We start from the raw sequence: 10,817 nt of genomic DNA, 5'->3' as shown, positions 1-10,817 counted from the left end.
TGCCTATGACTAAGTCACTGTCCATTCTGAAGACCTCTTCAGTCTCTAGGGGACTCCAATTTCTCTACCTTTCCCCAAATACAAAACAGCTGATTCCTCAGAGTACTGCCATGATTATCAGCACCGAGCAGTGTGACCCTTGCTGGCTGGATTCTAGAGGTGCTTCAGAGGAGAGCAATTGGTAGGGGTAATAAGTGGCTCCGTGCTGAGAAAAGGGGCACCTCACTTGAGGTGCTTCAAACCACAAATATCCTTTGATTAAAATCTTGACCTTTCTCCCAATGGCAATGTTTCCTTTTATTATCTTCCTGTAGTTGTGAATAGAAGCCAAAACACACACCAGATGACAGTAAGTAATAAAACAAGATATTCAAAAAATAAGATTAACAATGTTGGAGGGAAAATGCCAGAAATAGCACTAGACAATGTGGAAAAATGGAGTGAAACCTCTAAAAGAAAGGAAGAAAATCATAGCCCATCCATCACAGTAAGAATCATACTACATGTGAACTGGAAATAGACCACTCCAAGAAAGGCCAAGTCCACCCGCTGCAGATCTTCTGAGGTTTTGAGATTTGGTTTCCTTTTAAAACCACCTCTCCATGTTTTACTATAGATTTTCATCCAGCCACCAGATGTACTCATCCATCAGCCTATAGTAAATCTTGAACACGGGGAGGGACAGGATTCCGTGGAAGCCGTCCTCCACGTGGTTGTGGGTCACGGGAACCCCAACGTCCCGCAGGCGGCGCACGTACATGAACCCGTCGTCCCGCAGGATGTCATACTGACAGGTGACCAGGTAGGTCCGCGGTAAGTCCCGCAGCTTGCTGTCTGCTGCCAGCAGAGGCGCGACCCTCACATCCAGGAATCCAGGGTGCTTTCTGGCTAACTCGGAGCTACCGAAGGTTGGAGCCTTATACACGTGTCCCTTGAGGAACCTCTCGGGGAGCAAGGAGCTCCAGTTGACCAGCTTGAAGAGGGGGGCCGCCTCCACCGGCACGTGCTGGTTACGCATCATGGCCTTCCTCAGGGCACTGTCACTGGTGATGTAATTGCTACAGAACCAGATGGCGAGAGACTTGGGCAGAACTGGCACGTGTGCGTTGTCCTGATAGGATGGCGTTTCCAAATCAAGAGTTTGCAGGGCAGGGTAAATTAGAGACTGGACCTTGAGTCTGATCTTGACATCTGGGTCATCCAAGAGCTAAGGAGGAATTAAGATTGATAACACCCATTATTTTCATTTGAAAGAATCAAAAACAACTGTAAAAATATAGGCTACATGTGAATGAATAAATAGCCTCCAACAAAGTAATGATTGGATTATACCATCTCAACAGATTTCAGATATTCAAAATGGGCTTCTAGAACTAGATGATCCTGAATTAAAGCATGTTTTTAATGTGTGGAAAATACCCATCCTGTCCTCCTCACAGATAAGGCAAAGGGATTTGATCAAGAATTGGCAGCTTAATGTCCTGCCTTTCTACCAAGAGTGACCACCGGAAGAACTCTGCAAGTCCTACCTCATTTCCCGTCTGTTAATGTAAAAGTTTATTAAAATATACTAGTATGTCAACTGGTTGTGCCATGGAGAGAAAGAATCACTTAATAAGGACTCTGACTTGGCTGTGATGCTGCAGTGACGGGCTGGTTTGGGAGACTTGGACAGGTGCTCTTTTATTGGCGTCCATTTTCTATTTCAAGCTGATGCGCTCATGTTCTTAAAGATCAGTGTTCTGAAGAGAGGAGGGTACAGAGACCAGACTGTGCCAGAAAAGTGATCCATAAAAAGACTTTTACAAGATGTTTTATTTTTTGAAATTAAAAGTACACTTTAAAATGTACTTTTATATGTTTTTAAAATTCATATTATGCTATAAAATATAGATTTAAACTTCTCTATAAAATACAGCTATTGGATGAAATGAAGTATTTTTTGCAGATTGTGGTTATATATTTACATTTTCACTAAATATTTATTAAGACATTTTGGAGACCATTTGTAAATAGCATCACAGGTTGCCAAATATTTTTAATATAAACTTATGTATGTGGTTTTCAAAACAACTCTCTGAAGTTTTAAAAGTTCATTTTTCTTTATAAGTGAGAAATGGATGCTTAGAGAGATTAAACGACCCAGTCAAGATGACATGTGGAAATTACTGCATCTCAAGAAAGTTCACTTCTCCTGATGTCTAATAAAGTACTTTTTCTACCACATTACAAAACCTGCAGTTGATTAGAAATCTACAGTGTCAAGTATTTGTTTTTTATTGTGGTTATTGCAAAGCCCAAATGCAGATTCTCTCCTTCTGAAAATGTCATTCAATCGACTCTAGAAGCTGAAACACTTATATAAATCTATCTAACAACAAGAATAACAGCAATGTTGTTGAATTACTTTAAGTTCATAGTTTAAAATTAAACATCAGCTAATAAAATCTAAAGTAGTACAGATGTCATTGATAGGTAGACTCTGCTTCTTCTCACCACTGCATTGAAAAATAGTTTAGATTTTAAACAATCAATAGTAGTATGTTCCCTTTGCTATAAAAATGGAGTCCTTTCTATATATAGTGTGGGATTAAAACGCTATTTACTATTATTACTGTACTACCATTATTCAATAAAGGACAAATATATCTTATTATGTATGCAAAGAAATCCCTTGACACTTTCATATTTCTGCTTTGTAAATCACACAGGAACCTCTGAGTGTGCTGATGAATTTCTAAAACTGGTGTAATTACTCCAGCAACTGGGGAAGACTCCCCTGAAGATCACTGAATACAGCGGGATCTCTAAAAGTTTTGCCAGATCACTTCTGCACGCATGATACATTATCTCATTCATATAACTAGTATAATATTTTACTGATGCAGATAAAATTTCAATCAAGGGATTATCTGTCACTTCATTAAGCAAGAAAATACTGTGACAGGGGTATAAATTGGTATAGTGATGTTTGAGGCTTTTTTTTTCAATTATTTCTTTAATATTTCCCAAGATTGCTGCCTTTCCATTTACATTCATATTTTAATATGTGTATTCAATCTGTTTATAAGCAGATGATTTAAGGAATAAAAATTCAAAAACACGGAAATGGCCACGCCAAACCTGTTGTGCCACTGCGGCAGCCAAATTCCCCCCTGAACTATCTCCAGACACAGCGATCCTCCCAGGGTCCACGCCGTACTCTTCAAGAATATTTTTGCGCAGGAACCACTTTATGGCATCATATACGTCTTCAAATTGGACTGGGAAGTGATACTTAGGTGCTAATCTGTAGCTGTGCAGAGAAAATGTAGTTTTCATGTCACTTTTTAAAATTTATAAAAGTGTAACATATATGCCCAAAGTGCACAAAAGGATACAACAGTCACCTAGCCAGCACTCAGGCCATGGAGCAGGACCCTGCCAGCACCCACACCTTCAGTTTCTTCCCTTCAACAAATACCCACACTAGGGCATGGGTTGATAGTTCTGTTCTTGCCCTTGACGTAAAGGCACACCTTCAGCACGTGCACGGGGCCCTGGGTTTCCTGGGTGGGCGTTCCTTCGAGCCTTCTCTGCACCGCTGGGTGTTTTCCTCTCCCTGCACAGTGCTGCACTGTGTGGGTAGATCACAGCTCATTTTTACAGTAGCATGTGATAGGCTGGCCACAGATGGGCCAATGTGGCATGATTCCACTAGCACACAGCATCTGAAAAGACCAAACTCATAAAGTAAAAGAATCTAACACTGCTTGCCAGCCGCTGTAGAGAGGAAGGAACAGGTGTTACTCTTCAGTGGATTCAGTCAATCAAAATGAGAAGTTCTGGGGCTCAATGCACAACATGTACCTGTGGTCAACAGTGGTGTATTGTGTACAGAAAAGCTTAAGAGATTAGGTGTCCTGTTCGGACTTCTTGCCACAAATAAATAGATGATAAATAGATTAAAAGTATTTTACAAAGTATAAGTATTTTTTAAAAGGTTCTGAGGATTTACATTTCTTTGAAGTTGGACTTCTCACAAACAGTGCTATTCTGAATATTCTAGTACATGTTTTTTGGTGACATCTACCTGCATTATTGACAGCTATGGAGTTTTAATATATATTTAGCCTTACTCTATAATGTCAAAGGGTTTTGCTCAGGAATGTACCAGGTGATCATGACAGAGCCTGCTAATGCATGTCCTTGCCACCCTCTGGTTAGTGCTAACATCAGGGAGGAAGGTCCCACCTAATGCATTTCACTGATGTTTCCCTGATATATACTAACTATTCATTTGTTTATTGATGGTTTGGATATCCTTTCCAGTAAGCTGTCTTTTAAAGTCAGGTGTTTATATTTTTTGGTTTTTTAAACTTATTTGAAATAAAACTATATTTTAGTCAAAGGGAAAGAAATACCAAAGCTGTTCACTGTTGTCTGAATACATAGGTGACTAACAGTTACATTGCACAATGACAGTTGTTATCTAGAGTTAAGTGAAGTACAATTTAATGCCATGTACTTAATATTCACTCTGGATATGTATATGGTACTTAAAATATTCAGTTTTTAAATTAAATTTTTGTTGCTCTATAATTATACATAATAATAGGATTCATTGACATATTGGCACATGCACATAATTTGGTCAATTTCATTTCCTCAGTACTCCCCATAGTATTTATGTATTTTAGATAAGAAAAAAAAATATATATATATATGTATTTTAGCATTTTTGTATGTACCATATGTAAATACAAAGACACTTCAAGACTTGTGTTCATGTCTTTTAAATAGCATAAGTTCTTAACTTTTAATATAATCATTTTGAGTTATAACTCTAAATTCACCATGAATTTACCTATTTAAATTGTGTAATTCAATGGTTTTTAGTATATAGAAAGAGATGTGAACCATTACCACAGTCAATTTTAGACATTTTAATCACTAACAGAAAGAAAGAAAAGAAAAGAAACCAACCTGCACTCACTGGTAGTCATTTCTCATTTTCCCTGACTCCTCAGCTCCATTCCTGGGCAATCATTAATCTGCTTTCTGTTTCCAAAGATTTGTCTTTTCTGGAAATTTCATTATAATGGATCCAATACATGGCTTTTGTGCCTGGTTCTTCTACTTTGTATAACATTTCCAAGATGTGTCCATGGCATAGCATGTCTGTGTGGTGACATGTCACATTCCACTATATGGATATACTGCATCTTATTTATCCATACACCACCTGATGGTCATTGAATATTTCCACAGGGGTGGAGGTTCAATGCTGCTGCTCTGAACATAAAAGTTTTCTACAGCTATGTTTTCATTTCTTGTGTTTAGATTACTATTGGAGGTGCTGGGCAAGGGGTTGTGGTTTACATTTTTAAGAACACCCAAACTATTTCCTAAACTGCCCGTGTGCATCCCCACTAGTAGAGAGGTTTCGGCAACACTAGTTATTGTCTGCTTTTTTGTATAATCATCCAACTCGAAGTGCTATATCCTGGTGGTTTTGATTTGCTTTTCCTTAGTGACTACTGATGTGTAACATATTTTCCTGTGCTTATTGGCCATTTTAAAAAATATTTTTGTAATTTTTGATAGACCTTCATTTTATTTATTTATATGTGGTGCTGAGAATCAAACCTAGTGCCTCACACATACCAGGGGAAGCACTCTGCCACTGAGCCCCAGCCCTAGCCCCCATATGGCCATTTTAATAGAACCCAAATTATCCATCTTTTTGGAGTGAGAGTTGCCATTTACCTTTAATATAAGAGTATATTCAAAGGCAAGACATTAAGTTGCATAAAATGTAAGATCTTATCTTTTAAATTTTTGTGGTTTATTAGTTATCTCAATGAATCAAACATAGGCATAGCTTGTCTATGGACTTGCCATTATTAAGAAAACCATCTTTAAAGGCAAAGTTGAAATACAAATACAGTGTTGGCTTGGATTTCCTAATTTCTTTTTTAAAAGGTGTTATTAATGATCACTTACAAATGAAATTGTGCATCTCTGTGTTGCCACTGTTTAATAATATGATTTAACTTGACAAATGGTCATGAATGCTATTTCTTAACTTTTCCTTCATTTTCTGAATTTAAATAGCTATATAGGGCTCTGGCATGAGTCTACTGGCTGCAAACATTGTTTTCAAACATGGATTGTTGTTCTAGCATGGCATTTCACACGAACTGACTTTATTTGTTCAATTTGAGAATAAATGTAATGTTTTAGCCTCCTCTGGTGCTGGACACAGGCTGAGTCTGGTTCAGGGATGTTCTCTCTTAGTCTTCACAGTGACCCTCTGGGGAAGGAACCATTAGGATGTACTTTAAAGACATCCTCTGACTTTGGGACACTCATTCTTAAAGATTATGACCTATTGAAAAGTAATCCAATCCAATCATTATGTCTGTAGATTTTACAGTTTGAACTTTTGTGAAAAAAAAACTCTTTACTTTCTGCCCAACACCCCCCCCCCTCACACACACACACACACACACACACACACACACCTCTTTCCCAGTGCTAATCAGAGTAGGTCCCTCCTTTGCTCTTAATTGCCTGCTCAGTGTCCCCTAGGAGCCTCAGCCTGGCCAGGCCATGTGGCCCAGAGAGGCTTGCCCTGGGCTCATCAGCCCCATACAGAACAGCCCAGCTCTTACTTGGTCGATACGACGACAGCATCCAGTCTGTCTGCTGTCTTTCTTGACAGCAGGTCATAGCTTATGAAAGCTGAAATAAAAGGAATAAGAGCAGGATATGAGAATGGACAGGTAAAGGAAGGGTTTTATGTTGACAAAGCCCCTGGTTTTGTTTTCCTTTCCGGGACATGTCTAGGGGCTACCTTCTAGAGCAACAGGGAACAGATGCAAGGCTGTGCTACCCCTCAGAACCACCCTCACACTGCCAAAGTGTCCCCAGGGTTCTGTGCCCACCCTTCCGGGCTCCTGGTAGACACAGGACAGTCTTCCCATTGAGGGTTCTCTCTCTGCTCTCCTAACCCCCCACAGGGGTTGACCAATTCTGCCTGAGGTCGAGCCGGTAGCAATTCTCATTTGGACCCACATGTTCTTCCTCTCTGGAGCTCAGAGTTCTTGACCTGGACCCTGTGCGGCCTCCACTCCTCCCGTGGATCTGTATTCACTGGTGGGTAAACAGGTGACTATCAAGTACTCTGGGACTAAGTGGGTTGAGTGATTTTCTCAGTCACAAGACTGTGACTTTTATCTCTAAAATGCTTTCACTTCTAAATATATTTCTTTCTTTTTTTTTTTTTACTGTAAATCTATATGTCAAGAGATGTGTAATCTTTGCACACAATCTTGATGTGTCTGGCCTATGATAGCCTGAATTATTAACATATTAACTGGTTACACACTTGAATATAAGCTCCATGAAGAATTTTTGTCTGTTCAAGGATGCCTTCTTAGAATCGTAAATATGAGAATAAACGAATTAACCCTTGAGATGGCCCTACAATACCACTTGGAGAATGACAAAACCAGCAAAGTATGATTCTTAAAGTCTTCTCCTCAGGCAGAGAGCCTTTGCCTCACAACTGTACCTGGGTGGATGAAGAAAGACATTCGTGGGAAGGGGGGATTTGGAGCTTTAAGGAAGAGCAAAACTTTTCCAGGAGGTCAAAGCAAGAGAGTTCGGGAGAGATGGCAGTGTCCCCCACAGAAGGCCCTGGGTAGGGACTGTATCACTTACCAGCACTTCCCAAGCTCCAACCCCCTCCGTGGATGTAAAACACACTCCTTCTCAGGGTGTCCGACTTCCTCCTGGGCACATACACACGGACAGGAATGTTGTTGAATTTTGTGTCAGTCACAATGACATTTTTATCTGAAGTTGGTGGCACTTCTGGAAATATCATCATGAGCGTGAAGAAATCAAAATAACGGCCAAGCCCCAGAAACTCGAGAAATGTAGCCTGAAAATGAAATTCACACACATCTTTGCAATTCAAGTTCCAAAGGCTAAAGAGATCTCGGAACACGTCAGTCCGCCTTGATCCTTAATTAGCTCCAATGAAAGGAGCCAAATCCTCACACTAGAATCTCCTTTGTCCTTTCAGAAGAAACAGAGGTGCCAAGGCTGGCCTGCAGTGGTCGTCAAAAGGAGGAAAAGCATCCAGTTAGTCCTCTTTCCATAAGTGAGATCAGATTGAAGCTTCAGGGCTCCAGAGATGGACCAGACAGAGGAACTCTCTCTCAGGAACCTCACAAGTCAGTGCAAAAGCCAGGTAAGGAGCCTTGCAAAGCCCTGACCATGTCGTGGCCGAGCTGTGCATGGGCAGAAGAGCCAGCTGAGAGCACTGGTGGAAGGAGGTTTCACCCAAGAGGCAGGATTTTAACCGACTTTTGAAAGAAAGACCATCTCCCATAAGAATTTAACTAAAAAAAAAAAAAAAAAAGTTAAAAAGGAAAACCTACTCCAGCAGAGGTGCTATGTAGCTGGACAATGTGGGGCCTATTAGGCTTGATGCACAGGTGTGGGGGCAGGTCGGGAGGGAAAGAATGGACAGGAGGAAGGAGAGGCCAGGAGGCCGGCCAGCCTGCCTGCAGTCTGCCCCTCCACCTGAGAATAAGACACGGCTCCAAGCACTCTATGGGCTTTTGTTACGGAGTGCGTGAGAACTACCAACCACCACACCAAGTTGAAAGGGGGCCAAGGGTTCTTTGAAGAGCAGGCTAGCACCTCAAAGAACTCCCAACACCTGAATTTTGGAAGTACAGAGTTTATAAAGGCAAGGTGCACAAGAAGGATTGAGGCACATGTAGGTCAGAAACACCCTGTTGAGACAGATATTTCAATTACATGAGAGAATTATTTTAATTGTACATTTCAGAGTCATTTTATTATACGTCAGGGCCACAGTCAGGGATGCGGGAAGGTCCTGCTGTACTGTCGACATGGATACAGCTGTCAGGAGGCTGGAAAGAGAACATTGTAAGCAAGCGTACAGTGGAGTCAGGTCAGAACCAAATAGCTTCACTTTGGTTCTTTTCCATTTCACTTTAATCTCAGTAATATGACAGCTTGCCTGCACGGGGCAGGGAATATTATCATATCACTGAAAGATGAGGAAATGAACCCAGAGAAGTTAAGGAAGTAGCCCTAGATTGTACAACTAGTTGTGCAATCTGGGGCTACTTACTTAACTAATATTCTAAATCCTGCAGTTTTATTTTTTATTCATAACACAATTCTTTAATAAAATATGTGAATACATGTGCAAAGATTGTCAAGCATTTGAGGGAAGCCAGCCAAACTAATCAGGAAAAAAGAACAGATGAATTGTAAGAGAGCAAATATTAGGAAGGAATTGTCCCCTTCTTGAAACTTGGCCAGCTGTACATTACATGTAGAATTAAATCACCTCTTACTACCATTGGCCACGCTGCCCTGCCCTGCATGACACCACGACTCTTCAAATTAGATTGCAGCCTTTCCCATTATACCCAAATGTTTTAAGTGACTTCTGGGACTTGCCGATGGGTTGTGCTTGGTGTCTCTGCTGGAGAACTCTCCTTAGTGCTCAGGCTGCCGGCTTCATGTCATCCCATAGTCCCTAAGAGGCATGTCCTCTTCAGAATGGGCTTCGCTGATCCCAGACACAGGAGGCCTGCTCCTCACATCCACCCTTATTGCTCTTTTCCCCACCGACTTGTCTCTTTTAGGTCAGTTCCTAGGACCTGAAATCATTCATTTATTTGATTTTAATTTATTATTTTGTCTCCCACACTAAACCTTGTTTGCCTAACAGATTTCAGTTGTTGAACAAGTGGGAAGCAAAATGTTCTAAAAACAGAACTTTAAGAATAAAGGGAAGACAAATGAAAAAATGTGGGCAGACCCACCCAGGGTGCAGGAGAGGGCTCTAACTCCCTTGTCTGGGAACACCGGGCTGCTCTGTCAAGCAGGCAGTTCTCATGATGCAGCGGGGACACCCCTTCCATTTCTGCACATTATGTCCATCGTGGCCACCCTGGGCATATGTCCACAAGGCTGCCTATGCAGGGATTCCTTCAGAACTTGTGTACATGGCCTCATTCTATCCACTGAATCTTGAAGGAGAATGCCGGGATGTCTGTCAGGATATCGGCTACACAGGCAGACGGTCAGTCTCTGGTTTCCTTATTAGATTTAAAAACTAGCCCACACCTGAGATGAGCAGTTCAAAAGACGGCTAGCATTGTGACATTAATGCTACTAAATGTAAATCATCTTTTCAGTATGCCTACCCAAATGGCCCTCACTCACTGTTCTTGATATTTGTGAATGTAATTGCGATATATAAAATAGCAAGCAGCAAACGAACAAGCTATGTTTCTAAGTAATGAACAATCAAAAGTCAGAGTACTTAATTTTAAAAGGTGAATAAATCACTCAATCGAAAGAAGAGAATCTTGGAAAACGAACTTCTTTGGATCAAATGGCGGCACATGCCCATCTGAAATTCAAAAAATTGCAGACTTACCAAATGTGCAATAGCTTTCAGAGGTGTGTTGGTCAGCATCAGCTCCTCAATATTCTCTGGGAGCGGCGTGTAGATGCAATATGCCGCCAGGACCCCCAGGAGAAGAAGGAACCATGACCTTCTTCCCATGCTGCTGCTTCTTGGTCTCCCTGTCTTCAGGAACACAGAAGATGCCTCCCTGGCTGTGCCTGCCACTGAGCTGTGACAGCCAGGAGCTGGCCTTTACCTCCTGAATGTAGAGGTGTGCACCTGGCCAACAGGAAGCTCGACAAAGTTTAAACCCCACTGTTACCCAGCATGGATCCAGGTGAAAGCGAGTGCTGCATTTGATGAGTTA

The 10,817-nt window shown here is 41.2% G+C and overlaps 1 protein-coding gene across 1 annotated transcript; it reads right to left on the bottom strand.

Annotated features, from left to right (window-relative positions):
• Positions 1-610: 610 nt before the first annotated feature.
• Positions 611-10,609, bottom strand: Aadac (arylacetamide deacetylase). Its single transcript, XM_076868629.2, has 5 exons — positions 10,481-10,609; positions 7,708-7,930; positions 6,657-6,726; positions 3,124-3,295; positions 611-1,207 (listed from the first exon to the last, which is right to left on the bottom strand). The coding sequence occupies exons 1-5, from the start codon at positions 10,607-10,609 to the stop codon at positions 611-613; spliced, it is 1,191 nt and encodes a 396-aa protein (XP_076724744.2).
• Positions 10,610-10,817: the final 208 nt, after the last annotated feature.

The sequence above is a fragment of the Callospermophilus lateralis genome, chromosome 10 (assembly GCF_048772815.1).
Source record: "Callospermophilus lateralis isolate mCalLat2 chromosome 10, mCalLat2.hap1, whole genome shotgun sequence".
NCBI lineage: Eukaryota > Metazoa > Chordata > Mammalia > Rodentia > Sciuridae > Callospermophilus > Callospermophilus lateralis.
The sequence above is the reverse complement of the archived record's forward strand: the minus strand, read 5'-3'. Positions and strand labels throughout refer to the sequence as shown.